The 19,797-nt window shown below is 41.6% G+C and overlaps 1 protein-coding gene across 4 annotated transcripts in view; it reads left to right on the forward strand.

Moving 5' to 3' along the window:
• limd1 (LIM domain containing 1) overlaps window positions 1–19,797 on the forward strand; it is an 86,804-nt gene that overhangs the window by 56,385 nt on the left and 10,622 nt on the right. For 3 of the 4 annotated variants that reach the window (XM_033048587.1, XM_033048573.1, XM_033048580.1), the window contains exons 3-6: window positions 4,207–4,308; window positions 13,496–13,563; window positions 14,451–14,513; window positions 15,773–15,903. In XM_033048587.1, coding sequence (XP_032904478.1) covers window positions 4,207–4,308; window positions 13,496–13,563; window positions 14,451–14,513; window positions 15,773–15,903 — 364 coding nt within the window. The remainder of the gene's footprint in view (window positions 1–4,206; window positions 4,309–13,495; window positions 13,564–14,450; window positions 14,514–15,772; window positions 15,904–19,797) is intronic. The other variant, XM_033048588.1, reaches the window with a different exon arrangement.

Here is a 19,797-nt window from a genome sequence, read left to right on the forward strand (position 1 = left end):
CCCCAACGTAATATTCCACCACTCACCCATAGGCCCCAAATGCACAGGCGTGGCTGGCGGGTTCCCGTTGTGATGTCAGAGATCCTCGTTGTGACCCGTGTCTCGGCAACCTTCCCCCATCTGCGCAAGCGCGGCCGACAAGTGGGAGCGGAACTGCAACGTTTTTAAAGTTTAAAATGGGTGGGGGGAGGCTGAGGCTGTGGCCTAGTCCTTACCCCGGGTCCTGCTCCTCTCCCTCCCCGGGGTCCCGGAGTAGAAGCACCGCCACCCCAAGCCTCAGCACTGCGGTCATTTCAAATCCTGTACTTGAGGCAGGGGCCTGTCGGGGGGACAGGCCGAGCGGCCTGGAGCCGGGGAAGGGAGAGGCCGAGGCTGCGGCCTAGTCTTTGCCCCGGGTCCCGCACCTCTCCCTCCCCGCGGGCCCGCCGCAGACCCCGCCCCAGCCTCAGCGCTGCGGCCATTTGAAATCCCACACGTGGATACTGGACCCACTGTGAACGCGCGTGGAGTCTTTCAGTATTTTAAAATCTGCACGCGCGGATACCCTCAGTAACTCCCTCCTTCCATAACCCCTCTCCTCTCCCTACCCCCTCCTCTCCCTCTATCCCCCTGCTCCCCCACTCCTCATAATCCCCATCCCACCCCCACCCCCACAATGAAAATCGCGATGTATTCTTCTAAATGGAATTCTCAATGAAAATCGTGTTTTTTCTTTAAAAAACCTAAACACAATGTTAGCTGTTAATGAAAATGGAAGACTGGACCCAGCTACACTAGTCCCACTTGCCTGCGCTTGGTCCTCCAAACCTATCCTATCCATTAGAATTGCGGATGCTTTAGTCTGGATCTGGAGGATATTTAAATATCATAGTCATCGAGGAATACAGTATAGAAACAGGCCTGAAGTCCAATGAGTCTCTGGCAACCATCAAACACCCATCTTACACTAACCCTTCTATGTCTATGTCTATGATAACTATATTCTCTTGCATTCCAATTAACTGCGCTATGGGGTAATTTGCTTGGTTAATTAAGCCTGTCTGGTTTGGAATGTGGGAGGAAGTACATGTGGTCATGGGGATAACATGAAAACTCCACACAATACTGAAGAAGGGTTCTCAAGAAAGGTTTTGATCTGAAACGTTACCTATGCCTTCTCTCCAGAGATGCTGTCTGATCCTATTTGCACTATTATTGTTTGTCTTTGTGTGCGCATGTAGAGAGATATAGGAGAATGAATGAAAGATATGCAAAAAAGTAACGACGATAAAGGAAACAGGCCATTGTTAGCTAGTTAGTTGTTGGGTGAAAACTGGTGTGACTTGGGTGGGGGAGCGATGGAGAGAGGGAATGCAGGAGTTACTTGAAGTTATGGAGGAATCAATATTCATACCACTGGGCTGTAAGCTGCCCAAGCGAAATATGAGACGCCGTTCCTCCAATTTGCGTTTGTCCAGGGACCCCGACAGTCCTTTCAGGTTTGGCAGAGGTTCACTTACACCTCCTCCAACCTCATCTACTGTATCCATTGTTCAAGATGTGGACTCTTAAAAATCGGCGAGACCAAACGTAGACGGGGCGATCATTTCGCTGAACACCGTCCCTCAGCCCACCTGGACCTACCTGTTCTCCCAGTTGCTAAACACTTTAATTCTCCTTCCCATTCCCACATTGACTTTTCTGTCCTAGGTCTCCTCCATTGTCAGAGTGAGGCTAAACACAAATTGGAGGACCAGCTTCTCATTGCGATTCTCAGATTACATTTCAAATATTTTGCAATTTTTGTGAAAAATCATATTTTGTTGTGTATTATCATCGTGAATGATATCCAGATATCCTGATATTTTCTTTTTGGTTAAAATACCTTCAATCTTTATTGTTTTCTTAATTTCCATTGGTGGACTTTTGCCAATTTCTTAGTTGCACAAACATCTTGGAAGGTGAAAGTTGAATCAATAGTAGTTTCATATTAGTTCTGCATGAAAATATTTTTAAAATTGTCATAATCAGTGTCATATAGTCTGGATAGAGGCCCTTCGCCACAACTAGTTTGTGTTGATCACCAAGCACATGTTTACACTCATCCTATGTCTTCCCATATTCAAATCAATTCATCTCAGATTCTACAACCATCAACATGTTTTTTTTTTGTTTTTTTTTAATTTGTTTATTTTATTAGAAGTTAATACAATACAAAACAATACAGTGGCACCTAATTTTAGGTGCCAACTATGTCATACCGTAATCCATTCTATGTACAACCTCTAGTTTTATGTTATGAGAAGGAAGTAAGCAAGACAAGAAAAAGAAAACAATAGAAAGGGGAAAGAGTGGAAAAATAGATGGTAGAAAGTAGAAAAATGTGAAGTGTGTATATAAAAAAACAAATAAATAAATAAAATAAAAAAGAAAAGGTGGAAAGTAGAAATAGAAGAGAAGGCCCCTTAAAAGAGAAATTTTCAAATCTATATTCGAAGATGTAGATCTATCCACGTCATGAACTGAAATCAGCAATCCTTATGGTACCGCTGCATCACATGATTCCAAAAAGTCGATGAAAGGAGACCAACTCCTTAAGAATTGGTCATATTTATCTATTAGTCGAAGTCTCATTTCTTCAAGGCGTGCTATGTCCATCATATTCCTAATCCACATTTTAACAGTTGGTATGGCTGTATTTTTCCAAAATTTAAGTATCAATTTCTTTCCAATTATTAACCCATAATTAAAAAAAACATTTTGGTCTTTATTTAAATTGGTATCTTCTCCTATTATTCCAAATATAATCCATTCCATTTTGGGTTCTATTCTTGACTTGAAGAGCTTTGTAAATATATCAAATATATCACTCCAAAATTTATTCAACTTTGTACATCCTACAAATGAATGTGTTATATTAGCGTTTTGAAACAAACATTTATCGCATCTTGGAGAGACGTTTGGATAAAATTTATTCAACCTCGTTTTTGAATAATATAGTCTATGTAATAATTTGAATTGAATTAAATTATGTCGTATTAATAGAACAGTTATGTGTATTCATCAAATACTTTTCCCATCTATCATTCGAGATCTTTATCATTAGCTCATGCTCCCAATCTTCCCTTAGTGCTTCTGTTGAGGGTGATTCTCTATATAATATATTATTATAAAAGTATGATATTAATTTTTGTGAATCAGCCTTAATATTCATTGCTTCTTCTAAAGGGTCTAAAAATATAGTTTGAAATCTATGTGTATATTTCTTCATAAAGTCACATACCTGTATATATTTAAAATATTGATTATCCTTCAATTTAAATTTTAATTTTAATTGTTGAAATGATAACAGTTTACCCAATTCATACATATCCCCTACTTTCCTAATCCCCAGTCTATCCCATTGTTGATGTGTGTTGTCGATGAGAGAAGGTTTGAATGCGGGGTTGTTCAATAGTGGGGTTAGTACTGATAAATTATTTAATTTCAAGGATACTTTTATTTGTTTCCAAATTCTTATTATATTGTGAATAATTGGGTTCTTCTTATTATACTATTCAATTTTATCGGTGAGAGCATATATATCGTTCCTATATCGTGCGGATAGCACTCCTCTTTCTCCATTCTTATCCACTCCAACTGCTGAGTGGAACTATCCAGCCAGTACATTATGTTCTTAATATGCACTGCCCAGTAGTAATACATAAAGTTAGGTAATACCATCAACATGTTTAATGCAATTTCCCATGGCCAATTAACCTGCCAACCAACACTTCTTTTGCATGAGGAAGTGAACAGGATAGCAGAAGTCCATGCGATCAGGGCAAATGTAATCACTCCTCAAAGGCAGCACTAGAGGGTTGAAACTTGGTAACGAGCCGTGAGGCAGCAGCACCAACAATAGGGTACTGTATAATTATTTTGCATACCCAAGTTTGTGAATCTCTGGTAAGCCCACCATAATTCATCGTGAACTGAGTGCTTGCTGGACTATTTAGGTGACAGTTAAGAATCAATGAAATAACTGAGCACATGGATTGGTAATGATATAGATTTGTGCTAATGAAAATTATTTACGTAAGGATTCAGTCCTCCAGGAAAAGAATCTTTATTTTTTTCTCTGTAATTCTGGAGACAATGAATAGCTTTGAGTATTGGATAATCCATATGGTTAAAGATTCTGCCGTGGTCATTTAAAGTAAGTACTTCTTCTCAACTGTTTTCCAGGGACTTGCGTGAAGTGCAGCAAAGCAGTGTATGGAGCACACCAGGCATGTCAGGCCATGGGCCACCTATACCATGATACCTGTTTCACCTGCAGTGCCTGCAGTAAGTAATATTTCATGATCTGTGAATACATTCTGATTGATTTTTATGGATATTGGCAAATGATTTTGTTTGGGATTTGATGTTTGTAAAATTGTGCCTCACAATGTTCTATTGATTCTTTTCAAATTTTAAAGAGCAAAGACATTTGGTCCATTGAGTCTTTGATTAATCTGTTGATGAACAACTTCATTTCATCCCTCATCACAAATCTCTCTCCACATTTCTTTTTCTCTCAGCTGTGTATCTAATTCTCCTAAAGATTGCTATTCAGTTTGCTTATATTCATTTATTGAGCAATTTGTTCCAAGTTCTAACTGCTCTTTGCCAAATCAAAACATTTACTCCTGTTACCTCTCTTCCACCAGTCAACTTGCATCTAAATCTTCTGTTTATAGCGCTTTGGAAGAGGTTTCTCTTTATTCTCTTCAAACTACAGCCTATGATTTCTATAGTGTTATCATTATTTATCTAGGCTTCAAGAACAATCTACTGCTTTAGATTTTCCCCATGACATTATCCTTGGAATTATCCCAGTAAATCTTATTCTGCACTCTTTTCAAATTCTTCTCTTGCATCTTTGAGAGTTGTACAATATGGGATTAAACTATTTTATATGTTCAGCATAATTCCATAATTTTAGTACTTCACACCATATGTTTGTATGCTCGGATTCCTGAGGTGGTATTTGTATATATGATATATCATAATGCGTTCTCTAAAGTGGTGTTTGCTTAGCATTGCATTGTCTTTGGAGCAGGTAGAGAAGAGACTGCATTTTGCTGATGATGGTTTTAATGCTGCTAGCTAAGGGACTCTGCTTGCATTGCAGTGTTTTTAAATCATGCCATCTCTCTGGTTAGTTTTCACACTTGAAAATACATTGCAATAATTGTGTGAACAGGTTTCCTTATGCCAAATGACTTTTGAAAATCCACTTGGTCAAATCTCCATTTTGTTTGCTAATACCTCAATTGTAATTTGACAATGACGAAGAGGCTAGATGGGAAAAATGAAGAGAAATGAAAGGATCACGGGAAGGAGTGGATTACAGAGATTATGGAGGGGGCAAATTTTAAAATCATTGCAATATTTTGTTGGGGCAAATGAATGGTGTGTCCGTGAAGAAGGAAAAAAGTTGAATGTCTTGGGGCTTGAAGGATCAATGGTTTCAAAAGAAAGCTGAAACCAGATACTGAATTTGATAAACATCCACGATCATATTGAATAGTGGAGCGGGGTCAAACTCTGTGTATGGAGGTGGTAGAAGCACCATGTGAATTAGACAAAAAGGCTAATTTATAGAATATTGCAGCACAAGAACAGGCCTTTGGCCCATGATGCCGAACATGATGCCAAATTAATCCTTTCTGCCTGCACATGATCCATGTCTCTCCCTCGCTTTCTTCCAGAGTGACTGACTGACATCCAGGCATCCAGGGTTATATAGTCCTGGGGCAAGCGAGCCGACCTGGGACTGGCTGTAACAAAACATGTGGGTCATTGTCCCCACCTCTCAAAACATGGGGGGGGGGGGGGGCGATAGCCACCCCCCTCCAGAATTTCCAGCCATGTAACTTGAGGGATTTACTTGATTCCATATGCCCCCTATTTCCTGACGTTTGCCACAAAACCTCTCGTCACCAGAGTTCCCTGCTCTTGTTTCTTGCTCTCTTCACTCTAATAGGTTATACTGTCCCTGTCTTAATTTCAAAAGCCTCAAAGAAACTTGCCAAACATCCCATAACCTCCGAACAGTCTTCCAATCAACCGCTGCAAGTTTTTGTTTATTACTTTCAAAATGTGCTTTACCCCAATTTAGGACTTCGATTTGTGGCCTAGTTCCATGCTTTTCCAAAACTATTTTAAAGCTCAGGATTATTAATTATGATCAGTACCAGACCTTGTGAGATTTTGCCAATAAAGGAATTGTCTTTGACCGCTCCTCAATTTATCCAGCTCTGTTTCAGATTTTGTAAATGTAACAAAAGTCGTCACTAATGAAACTATTGCATGAAGGTAGACAAAAATTCTGGAGAAACTCAGCGGGTGCAGCAGCATCTATGGAGCGAAGGAAATAGGCTACGTTTCGGGCCGAAACCCTTCTTCAGACTGAAACCCCCAATTTCAGGTCATGAACTGGGCCAATCAAGCACCATCAACTCCAGTGACTGATGCAAAGTGGTGGAGTAACTCAGCGGGTCAGGCAGCATCTCTGGAGAAAAAAAGGACAGATGACGTTTTGTTCTCGACCTGAAACATCACATCCTTTTTGCAGGATTTTGCAGTACTTTGTATCTATCTTTGGTATAAACTAGCATCTGCAGTTCTTTGTTTCTTCATCAACTCTAGTTTTTGCCTTTGCTGTTGCATTCTTGGCTGACTAGTCCTATGAATGCTTGCCAGGGTCTCCAGGAGATTTGCCTCCCTGAACAAGGAGGGAAAAGTTTCATTTTACAACCAACAGGAAGGAAGGAATTTCTTTGAGAGAAATAGAGTGTTACAGCCAGGATCAAGATGTTGGTAAAATAATCAGCATTAGATTGTGTAAGGTTAATTTTAAGTTTTCATTATTGTTGCAGGTTGAAACCTGCTCTTGCAGGTACTGACTTTTCACATTCCACCCACCCATTTCAGTGGTGTGTATGTAGGCTGATGCAATTTGATTTTTGAAGCATGAGCTCCCTTCTTTCACCTTTAATTTAGAGATACAGCGCGGAAACCGGCCCTTCAGCCCACCGAGTCCACGCTGACCAGCGATCCATGCACATTAACACTATCCTACACATACTGGGGACGATTTTACATTCATACCAAGCCAATTAACCTACAAACCTAATGGCCATTTAAATCAGCTTGCGAGTGGGAATTTCTGGAACGGGACCATTCGGAACGTTCAGGATGCAGTGAATTTATACCCCCGTATCTGCAGCAAATACACTGCCGGTTCTTTGGGGGGGGGGAAATCACGGTTTCGCAACTTAAAATGTGAATTAAATACATCTTAAGAAACACTTTTATACATAAAAATAAACTACTTTCTTTTACCTGGTCCTCCATAAAATCCGGCCCCGTTGATGGCTTCAGAAGCTGATTTTAAAATCACTCCAGCGATTAACTTGTCGGGTGAATTTAAAAAAAAACCACACAGAACGGCCGTAGGAACGATTCTTTAGCAACATCTTGCACTCCAACAAATATAATTCAGGACCAGGTCGGGAAAAAACCACGTTTTAACCCCGCCCCCCCCCCCCCTCAAATGCCCCAAAATCGCGCACACGGCCAGTGGCAGAATTGCAGCGCCGCTGAAGGTATGTTTTGTAACATACCTATTATTTACTCATTTTTTTGTTCTTTTAACCTACAGTATTTGCTGTCACTTATATCTGACTCACCCCATAAGAAACAACCAAAGGATAAATGCAATTACCAGTAAATTGAACAAAATAATATGAAGGTGCAGGCTAGCTGGGATTTACTGAAGCTGTCAAGTTAAAAAGATTAGATTAGATTAGATCCTTTATTTGTAAGCAGAATAAGCAAAAAGTACATGTTGTAATTTGATCAGAAAACCTATTGTGAGATTGCAAATCAAGTGTCATTTTGTTTATTTATGGGCATTAAAAATCCTGTATATTGAGACTCTAAATGAATTTATCAAATTGACCTTTTTGCAATTGGATCAATAGACAATAGGTGCAGGAGCAGGCCATTCGAGCCAGCACCGCCATTCAATGTGATCATGGCTGATCATACACAATCAGTACCCCGTTCCTGCCTTCTCCCCATATCCTCTGACTCCGCTATCTTTGAGAGCCCTATCAAGCTCTCTCTTGAAAGTATCCAGAGAACCGGCCTCCACCGCCCACTGAGGCAGAGAATTCCACAGACTCACAACTCTATGTGAAAAAGTGTTTTCTCATCTCCGTTCTAAATGTCTTACACTTTATTCTTAAACTGTGGCCCCTGGTTCTGGACTCCCCCAACATCAGTAACATGTTTCCTGCCTCTAGCGTGTCCAAACCCTTAATAATCTTATATGTTTCAATAAGATCCTCTCTCATCCTTCTAAATTCCAGAGTATACAAGCACAGCCGCTCCATTGTCTCAGCATATGACAGTCCCGCCATCCCGGGAATTAACCTTGTAAACCTACGTTGCACTCCTACAATAGCAAGAATGTCCTTCCTCAAATTAGGGGATCAAAACTGCACATAACACTCCAGGTGTGGTCTCACTAGGGCCCTGTACAACTGCAGAAGGACCTCTTTGCTCCTATTGTTATTCAGGCCAACATGCCATTCGCTTTCTTCACTGCCTGCTGTACCTATCACTGAGCTATAGAGCTGTGTTAACGGTAAAACCTGTTATAAATATAGACATAGGAATTTAGAATGAAAAATTTGATCCCAACTATAGCAACAGAAAACTGTTTATCCAACCAGGAATTTCAGTTAAACTCTAATTTGCTCTTTGGTTATCAAAAATCCTTAAGATTCAGCATCTGGCTTATTAGGTGATGTTTACCATGTTACCTTGTAGTTCACCAGCTTCACTGGAACATTTATTGCCCTGCTGTGTAACACCTTGAAGAAGTGAACTAAGTGTGTAATATAATAGCATTTAAATGTCTAGATCTGTCAGACTGACTCGTAAGTTGTAATGGAGTTTTCCCTAAACTGTTTCAGTTGAGTACAATAATATTTCACAAACCTGTAAATTGTGTAACAAAGGCTTTGACATTCATAGGTTTAGAGATGTACACTAGGCCATTATTTTCAAACTTGCAACCTGGCAATCTGAAGCACATCAAGTTCTCGTCAAATTCTGAAGTATTTATGCTGAGGGACTTCTGTTGAAAAATCTTCTCCAGCTCTTCGCTGATCCCTATTTGTCTGTGTCTGTCTGTCTGTCTGTGATTCTGCCTTTGATTCCTTGGTCCGCCAGCACTCATGAAACTCCGTCATTTTTTCCATTTCGCCTGCTCATTCACTTTTACATTCAATTATGCACTCCTCAAAACACTTTTACTTTTATGTGCCCATTTAAAAAAATAAAATCCTCCACCCCCCCCCCCCCCCCCCCCCCCCCCCCACCATAACTCAGTATTCAGGGTCTGAAGCATTTTGTCGCCTCCTGCTGGCCAGCGGCCATAACGGCTGCTGACGACGGGCTCTGCTTGAAAAACACCTACATTTTTCCCACCTTTTGTCACCTTAGCACATTCCACAGACATTAGTCATGGTCAGAGGTACAGGAAAATAAAGGTTTCTACAGAATGCATCACATCAAAGGCATTTTGTCACATGGTACAAGATATATTAAAAACATTGGCCATTTGGTTTACGACATTTTATTTTTCAAGTACATCAAAGATCAAAGAGATTTAGCTACTTCTCTGGTTCCTCTCTGTCACCTCGTCCCTCATAAACATAGGACACTTGGTGCCAGGCATTTTACATCAAAGAGATCAATCTAGCTCCTTCTCTAATAATAATAATAATAATAATAAATTTTATTTGCGGGCGCCTTTCAAAGTCTCAAGGACACCTTACAGAAATTAACAAGAGTAAAAAAACATATAATCGGAGAAAAATAAATAATAAAGACATCACCAATACACAAATTAAAGACAGAATTCGATCCAAAGACAAAAAATCAAAAACACAATGTGAAGAGAGAGCAGCGGCAGCTAAACCGCGCCAGCGTACACTCTCCCTTCCGACAGCCATCTTGGACACAAACTAAAATATTCACTTACACACAAAAAAATCATCCCCCCGCAATGGTTACCACTGTGGGGGAAGGCACAATGTCCAGTCCCCATCCCCAGTTCTCCCAAAGTCAGGCCTATTGAGGCCTCCGCTATTGCCTCTACAGAGGCCCGATGTTCCTGGCCGTTCTGGCCGGGTGCTGTTGCCCCGGCGTCAGGAGAGTCCTCTCAGCGGCTGGGCCACCTGGAACGGCCGCTTCCTTACCAGAGACCGCGGCTTCCGAAGCCGACAAGGCCGCGCCGGTTTGGAGCTCCCAGGCTCCCGATGTTGAAGTCGGCGCCCTCCGCTCCGCAGACCCGTAGCCCGGAGGTGATGAACTCGGCGGTCACAGCTCATCAGAGCTCCAGCGCGGCGACCCAGGCAAGGCATCGCCCGCTCCGCGATAGCGCTCCAGCGCTGTGCCGCCACTGAAGCCGAGGTGCTGGGCGGTCCCCGCCAGGAAACGGCGCTCCACGCCCGCTGGTAGGCCACGAGGACGGGTCGACGGGGCAGCCCGGAGAAAAAGCTGCCTCACCGACCAGGTAGGGACCTAGAAATATTGTTACCCCCTACCCCCCACATTAAAAAGTCTAACTCTCCCACAATCAAAGCAAAGGACTCACTAAAACTACAACAAAAAAAAGTGAATTAAACGGACGGCTGCTGGTTAGCAGCCGTTCCCCAAGATGGCTCCTTCTCTGCTTCCTCTCGTCACTTGGGAGACAATGTTATAGTATTTATTATCTCACACACCGCAACCTGAGGCAAGCCTAATTTGAGACTAAATATAAGCTGTAAGCTAGCCCAGAAACCAATTTATTGTCTTCTTATATTTTTGACTTAATTCGGCTTTATCACTAGTACCAATTAAATCTCTACCTCCTAGATATTGGACTAGATATCCTTGGATAACGTCTATAGTACCTGCCTGTTTGGACTGTTAATTTTCAGGGTGTCATTGAATCCAATTATTTTTGGAGCAAAAAAATGAGCAACTGGAGGAACTCTGCAGGTAAAGTGATGGTTGATGTTGCAGGTCGAGACCTTGCATCAAGTCGACCTTTATTTTGTCTCCACTCAGTGTGGCATGGTGCCACAACAGTAGAGTTTTGTAGGCCCTGAAGAAGGGTTTCGGCCCGAAAGGTCGCCTATTTCCTTCGCTTCATAGATGCTGCTGCACCTGCTGAGTTTCTCCAGCATTTTTGTGTACCTTTGAGCTTTGTAGGCTAATTGGCTTGTAAATTGGCCCCAATGTGTGTAGGATAGCGTTAGTATGCAGGGATTACTGGTTGGTGCAGACTCGATGGGCCAAACATCCTGTTTCCCCGCTGTATCTTGAAACTAAAGTAAATTAGCTGTCTGACCCACCAAGTTCCTCCAGCTGGTCATTTTTTATTTAAAATGTCAGCAACTGCAGTCTCTTGTATCTAATTGTTTTAATTTGTTTTCTTCCTTTGTGAATGTTTCTTGTTAATGTTGCATTTAAAGGCCACTTTACAAATGTTTGTGGTATTACAGGTGGTTTTTAGAATGGATTTGCACTTGTCTTCTGTTCAATGGTTCTTCCATTTTCCTTCATTCACCTAAATGTGGCTTTTCGGTCTCCAGCATACTGCTAATAAGAGATGAAGGTGATAATAAAACTGCAAGTTGGAGCTACTTTACATCAAGTGTAAAGATCCAAAATTGTTCTTTCCAGCTGTGCATTCTAAAATAGGTCGCACTTCAGGCTTGAAGATTTATCATGCACACTGGTGTCATTTATTGTTAAAAACCAAAGCAGAACTTTTACATCATGTAATATTATGGTATGGATATAAAACGTTAGACCACATCGAGAGTTCTGCTCACAGATCTAGTCACCACATTATAGGAAGGAAGTGATTGCACTAGAGAGGGTGCCGAGGAGATTTATCCAGATGCATGGGCCATCAAGGAGAGACTCGATAGGGTGGGTTTGTTTTCTTTGGAAAATGGAATTCCTAATTGATGTATGCAAAATGGTGAGGCAGAGATAGGATAGATAGTGAGAAACATTTCCTTGGCAGAGATATCAATAACCAGAAGGCACAGGCTTGTGTTTAGGGGTAGCAGATTTAGAGAGATATTGGCATGTACTGACTGCTGGGATAGTGAAGACAGGTGCTTTCATAATATTTAAGTAGTTTGATGAGCATTTGAAATGCAAACCTGAGTACTAGAAAATGAGATTAAAGGTACTTGATGGGTAAAAGGGCCACTGTGGGGTGAAGGGACTATTTCTGTGCACCCTGGTTCTGACTCCAGTACTGAAACCAACAGCTTGAGGCCGAGAGATGTAATTCCAAAACAGTAGGTTAATATTTTCTTTCCCAGGAGTTTCTTTATCTTTAGCATTGAGCTATATCCAAATGAGTGAATCACACTGACTGTGGGTGTTGCAGTTATCATACAGTAAGCTGCAACAAATGGCTGTAGTCAATTTGTACACAAGCCGCACAGCAGTGAGAGTGCTTTTCACAAATGCATGGTGGTGAACAGCTTCAATTGTTACTAGAAAGAATGCAAAGTTGGCCAATTTATTATGAGAAATCAGTGGTTTGCTGACTGATCTTGGTGTGATAATTTTCATGTCTCAACCACAAATTGACTGCAGTGATTGTGGGAGGAGAAACAAACTGCAACAACTTTTGTCTTCCTTGCAGTCTGCCTCTTGTCCTTTCACCAGTTTGATGTGGCTGTTGCTGCTAAAGTGATCACTTCCTGCCAAACTAATGGTTCGATGCTGCTTTATTTTTCACATATGCAACTGCACAGTGAAATTATTTTTGCATATATTACACATCCAGGCATCGCCGTGTTTTGGCGCCATTTCCAAAGTCCAATTGGCCCACACGCTCAATGATTTGGAGCAGTTCCCACTAAGCCTTTTCTCATCAGTCTGAAGAAGGGTCTCGAACTGAAACATCATCCATGCCTTCTCGCCAGAGATGCGGCCTGTCTTGCTATGTTTACTCCAGCATTTTGTGTGTATCTTCGGTTTAAACCAGCATCTGTAGTTCCTTCCTACTTCTCCTCTCCTCGTCCGGCCATCTTTGTGTCCCGGGGGCGCCTCCTGCAGCCGACCTTGAAGGCGCTTGAGGCATGGCGATTAAGGCATTACTCTGGTTCACCCTGACCGGCCTTTGCTCCTCGAGTCTGATGTCTCCAGCTCCCACCTGGTCCTGCTACCCGCCGAGCCTTCGGGTGGGTTCGTGGTTGGACGAACCATCGGGCGGGTTCCTGGTCCTGCCGTCCGAGCTTTCAGGCGAGCCATCGGGAGGGCTCTGCCCAACATTCACTTTCAAACAGTGGTCCTGCTGATGTGTGTTTTCTGAACTTTGCTTTATTTCAAATACCCATTAAAAGTGCATTCATCACTTTTACGTCTAATCCTTTAATTTTGTACATTTCTACAGGTAGAAGATTGCGAGGTAAAGCTTTCTACTTTGTCAACGGAAGGGTATATTGTGAGGAGGATTTTCTGGTGAGTTGCATTTCGATGTGGAAGCTTAGTTTTGATGGGAAAACCTGGAGTTCTGCCATTTTCCCAAAATGTAATTACTATCGCCATATCTTCAACCATCCATGTTCTAAGTGCTCGATTATTTTTCCTTATCTTTCCTTCTGAAATCTCAAAGAGGCAACTTTTGGTGCTTTTGTCAAGGCGCGCTGTATCTGAGGTCAACAATTATCCAGTTGGTGAATTTGGCTGGGATGTCTGAAGGTTGCCAGTACCACTGGAAATCCAGTCTCTGTCTCATTGGAGTTCTGCTCAGGATCCATCCCCACCCCTTGAAATATAAACTGATTAAAAAAAATGTTTTTTAAAGCTTTAGTTTTAACCATCATGATTTTGGGATGTGGACCTCCCTGACCTGGCCCACCCATAATTGCCTGAGTTTTGCGGGTCAATTTTGAGAATAGTTAAGATGCTGTCAGTTTGTAGTCATCTTAATCGTGTGAAGGCAGCAATCGTGTAAAGTGCACAAAATTGAAAGGCATAGATAGGAACCTATTTCCCAGGATGGGAATGTCAAAGACTGGCATTAAGGTGAGAGGGACAAAGTTCAAACGAGATGTGGGGTGTAGCTTTTTTTAAACAGTGGTAGGTGCCTGTCACGTGCTGCCTGGGGTGATGGTGGAGGTGGATAAAATAACGGCATTTAAGAAACTTTTGGATAGGCACATTGAAACGCAGTTAATGGAAGGATATGGATCCAGTGCTGGCAGAAGAAATTAGTTTAACCTGACATCATGTTCGGTGCAGACATTGTGGGCTGAAGGGCAAGTCCTGTGCTGTATTGTTTTCTGTTCTATGTTCTATATGGGATGTTATATGTCAGTTGGTGACTCCATTTTCTTTCTCCACAGTACTCTGGCTTTCAGCAGTCTGCCGACAAGTGTTTTGCTTGTGGCCACCTTATAATGGACATGGTAAGTAGAAGTAGAACTATACCACCCTACTACACCACCATATGTTAGAAATGAAATTCCTATTAATTCTGAAAAGTCACTGTATAAACTTGACACTGTGGTTACCTACCCTTTGTCCCCCATTCTCTCGGATATACGATTCTTAACTGTGGAATGTTCTTCAAATTTCTCAGCTATTGAACTTCTACTTTGTGTCTCTTCATCGTTTACTCGTCTTGAAACCCAAAATATCAGAGCATGGGATGCACTTGTAGAGGTTACTTGCCAGGAGTTTTTAATCTGTTTAAACAGAAACTAAGTAAACTATTACTAAATAGGATTTTTAACGTAAGAATTTAAACAATTTTTCATTAATTTCTGGATAATTATTTTCAGCTTTTAAAATAGATAGGCAGAAATAATTCTAACAAGAAAGTAAATAAAGAAGTAAACTCTGCAGGTCAGGAAGTATCAATGGAGAGCAACATTTAACATTTAAGGTTGATAATATAGTCTTATCATAACATGGGAAATTTTAGAATTGTAGAAATGACATTCGACCTATCAAATCTGCGCTGGCCATCAAATATTCCTACTCTAATCTTATATTAATCATCCCACATTCCCATCAACTTGCCTATATCTTGCCTATTTACTACCCAATTGACCTGTTGAACTTTGGGAACTGGCATGTATATATGGTATCTGTGAGGAAACTTACCTACCCGGGGGAAATCTGTGTAGTCACAGGAAGAATGTGCAAACTGGGCATATAGCGGAGAAGCCAGGGTCAGTCACATCTACATTGCTATCATTGTGGGACAGCAGCTCCACTCAGAAGCAGCTGAGAGTGGAGCAGTGTGTGTTCATTGGAACTGATCTCTTGGCGGGGGGAAATGGATAAGGGAGGTGATGAATGAGAATAAAAGACAAGGGGAGAAAGTTCTGCAACTTCCCAAAATCCAAAATATCATGGTCATGGGAAGTATGAAAATACACAATCGTCAACATCTGTCATGGGAGGAAAATGGCTATTTTCTATTGAATTGAATTCTATTGACTGTTCTATTGAATTAGCTTATTCTGATGCAGATGTCACTGGCTGATTGTTTAAGATTATTATTATATTGGAAAATGCCATAAATAGTATTACCTGAAGTTACCTGAAAATGATCTGTACTCTGTATTCTGACGTAACATGTTGCAGGACTTCTATAATTCTTTCCTCCTTGGAGTGACTGCAGCCTGCACCTTACCAATCATTCATGTTTCTGTGTTAGATCCTCCAAGCCCTGGGCAAGTCTTATCATCCTGGATGTTTTCGATGTGTCATCTGCAATGAGTGCCTGGACGGGGTGCCATTCACTGTAGATACGGAGAACAAGATTTACTGCATCAAAGATTACCATAAGTAAGATCATCAATCACTTAGTGATTGCTTATGAGGATGTCTTTTTTCTTTCACTCATCTATTCCAGGTTACCAATGCCCAATTTATGGACAACAATGCATATGAACAAAATTTAAAAGTCCAACTTGTGTACGTTTGTTCCTGTGAATGGTGGAGCTGGTTTCCATTCTCTCTCTACTTTTATTAATGAGCTTTTGAAGGTTTTCATTACAATCCTGTGGAGATATTGTTACAATTTAAAATGATTTCTTTGTATTTATCAATCTGCAATCAAATTGCTATATGACGAACGTTAAAACAATTTGTTCGTATCCCGGGGTTGGCCTGTAGATAAATGATCCAGAATCAATGGGAAAGTGTGTAAAACATGGCGGCATCCAGTTGATATTGAAACAGATAAGTGTAGATGGCCAACAAGTTTGCCCTTTTTTTCCTTGACATTGGTTGGAATTAAGTAAATTGAGAAACAATGAGTGACACTCAATTTTGTTTCCTGGTGCCAGTGGCTGTTCGATTACAACTGATATTTAAACACTGTTAGACAGCGAGTGAGCGACAGGTTGGCAACTTTGCTGCCATCATATGGGTCTAATTAGAATAACTGCCACAGATGGAAAGTATTTTTATGGTTATTTTTCAATATCATAACTTCAAAATTGAGCTGCCTTTTCGTTGGTGTGAGTCTCAGTGGGTGACATTAATCACAGTGGTAATGTGTCTAGGTTTAAGCACAGATCTGTGCTTTAACAGAGGCTCCATTCAAGTGTGTGGAAAACCAGTAATGGAATTTTTGCATTGGGCACATTGACAGTCATAGGTCTATCATTCAGCAGAAATAATGTTGTGTTCTGCCCTGTAGAAGTGAGTATATCTCAAAAGCATTTCAATTGTAATGTATGTTTTGGGATGCACTGTCGTTATAAAAAGTGTGAAGTTAAATCAGAAAATGCTGAAATTCTCAACGGGTCAGGCAGTATCTGTAAAGGAAGAAAGGAAGGACAAATGGGCATTTTAATCATCTTGCTTCTGGAACACGATCGATTGGAACGTTGCGGTTGCGGTGAATTTGAAGCCCATATCAGCAGGAAAGACACTGCCGAATCGTATGGGGCCCAAATAACATATTAATAAATCTTCTCTATGTCATGTCCAAAGTCTCTACATTCTTCCTGTAATGGGGCAACCAGAACTACACGTAACACTCCAAATGTAGCCCAACCAAAGTCATAAAAAGCTACATCATGACTTCCTGACTTTTACTCAATGCCTCGACCAATGTAGGGAAGCATACCACATGCTGCCTTTATCACTCTGTCCAGTTGTGTTGCCACTTTCAGGAAGTTATGGACTAATAGTCTTAGTGTCGTACAGCACAGAAACAAGCCCTTCGGCTCAACTTATCCATCTGACTAAAACGCCCCTTCTGCATTAGTTCCACCTGCTGCATTTGGCACATATCCCCTCTAACCTTTCCTATCCATGTCCCTCTTCAAATGTCTTTTAGTACCTGTCTCAACTATCATCGTATACAGCTCATTCCATGTACCCGGCACTTGTGAATAAAGATACCAGTGACAACCTCCTGGAGGCTGAGATTTGGAGAGTAGGAAACTGACCAACTGCCTGAAAACCTGGAACAGATGAAGGAGGAAACGGAAACACTGAAGTCTGAAGTTAGTTCACCGATAGAGCCTCCCGAAGTTGAAAAAGAACAAAACCAAAAGCTTGCTTCACAACTTTAAGACATCAAAAACAATACCAGTGAGCCTCTGAAGGCTTTGAATGAGAGAAATCTTCTGATGAGAGAAACGTCTTTGTTGAAGTCTGAGCAGCAGGCGCTGGAGCTGAAACTTTGGAGCGCAGCCTGCAGACACAACAATGGTTCTCTGTCATCTGGAGAAGAAGCACACTGCTGATCAGGATGTGGTGGGGGAACTGAAGAATCAAATACAAGAAATGACATGCGCTTGCACTCAGAAATCTGAGAATGTTTCTGCTTTGACTCCAGAACGAGAGAACATCAATTTGAAGAACAGTGCTGCTTGGCTGTTAAAGAGGAAAATAAAGCTATGACTGAAAGCAAGGAGTAAGAAGATGTGGAGATGAGAGGCTGTGGGGGGAAAAAAAGAAACATTCTTGTAATGTTCAGATGGAGATGCTATATAAAGATCTCTCTACCGCATCCCAACAGCTTGAGCAGCAAACAGAATGCTCGAAAGAGCTAACCATAAAATTACAGCTGACGCAAGAGACAATAGACAATAGGTGCAGGAGTAGGCCATTCAGCCCTTCGAGCCAGCACCGCCATTCAATTTGATCATGGCTGATCATCCCTAATCAGTACTCCGTTCCTGCCTTCTCCCCATATCCCCATATCCCTATCTTTAAGAGCCCTATCTAGCTCTCTCCTGAAAGTATCCAGAGAACCGGCCTCCATCGCCCTCTGAGGCAGACAATTCCACAGACTCACAACTCACTGTGTGAAAAAGTGTTTCCTCATCTCAGTTCTAAATGGCTTACCCCTTATTCTTAAACAGTGGCCCTTTGTTCTGGACTCCCCCAACATCAGGAACATGTTTCCTGCCTCTAGCGTGTCCAAACCCTTTATAATCATATATGTTTCAATAAGATATCCTCTCACCCTTCTAAATTCCAGAGGATACAAGCCCAGCCTCTCCATTCTCTCAGCATACGACAGTCCCTCCATCCCGGGAATTAACCTTGTAAACCTAAGCTGCACCCCCTCAATAGCAAGAATGTCCTTCCTCAAATTAGGGGACCAAAACTGCACACAATACTCCAAGTGTGGTCTCACTAGGGCCCTGTACAACTGCAGAAGGACCTCTTTGCTCCCATACTCAACTCCTCTTGTTTTGAAACCCAACATGCCATTTGCTTTCTTTACTGCCTGCTGTACCTGCATGTTTACTTTCATTGTCTGATTAACAAGGACCCCCAGATCCCGTTGTACTTCCCCTTTTCCCAACTTGACACCATTTAGATAATAATCTGCCTTACTGTTTTTGCTTACAAAGTGGATAACCTCACATTTATCCACATTAAACTGCATCTGCCCACTCACCCAACCTGTCCAAGTCACCCTGCATTCTCATAGCATCCTCCTCACAGTTCACACTGCCACCCACCTTTGTGTCATCTGCAAATTTGCTAATGTTACTTTGAATCCCTTCATCTAAATCATTGATGTATATTGTAAATAGCTGCGGTCCCAGCACTGAATCTTGCAGTACCCTACTAGTCACTGCCTTTCATTCTGAAAGGGACCTGTTAATTCCTACTCTTTGCTTCCTGTCTGCCAACCAATTTTCTATCCATGTCAGTACTCTACCCCCAATACCATGTGCCCTAATGTTGCCCACTAATCTCCAGTGTGGGACTTTATCAAATGCTTTCTGAAAGTCCAGGTACACTACATCCACTGGCTCGCCCTTGTCCATTTTCCTAGTTACATCCTCAAAAAATTCCAGAAGATTAGTCAAGCATGATTTCCCCTTCGTAAATCCATGCTGACTCGGACCGATCCTGTTACTGCTATCCAAATGTGCCGCTATTTCATCTTTTATGATTGAATCCAGCATCTTTCCCACCACTGATGTCAGGCTAACTGGTCTATAATTCAGTTTTCTCTCTTCTGCCTTTCTTAAAAAGTGGGATAACATTAGTTACTCTACAAACCACAGGAACTGATCCTGAATCTATAGAACATTGGAAAATAATCACCAATGTGTCCACGATTTCAAGAGCCACTTCCTTAAGTACCCTGGGATGCAGACCATCAGGCCCTGGGGATTTATCATCCTTCAGTCCCATCATTCTACCCAACACCATTTCCTGCCTAATGTGGATTTCCTTCAGTTACTCTGACACCCCAGA

This window comes from Amblyraja radiata, chromosome 2 (genome assembly GCF_010909765.2).
Source record: "Amblyraja radiata isolate CabotCenter1 chromosome 2, sAmbRad1.1.pri, whole genome shotgun sequence".
Taxonomy (NCBI): domain Eukaryota; kingdom Metazoa; phylum Chordata; class Chondrichthyes; order Rajiformes; family Rajidae; genus Amblyraja; species Amblyraja radiata.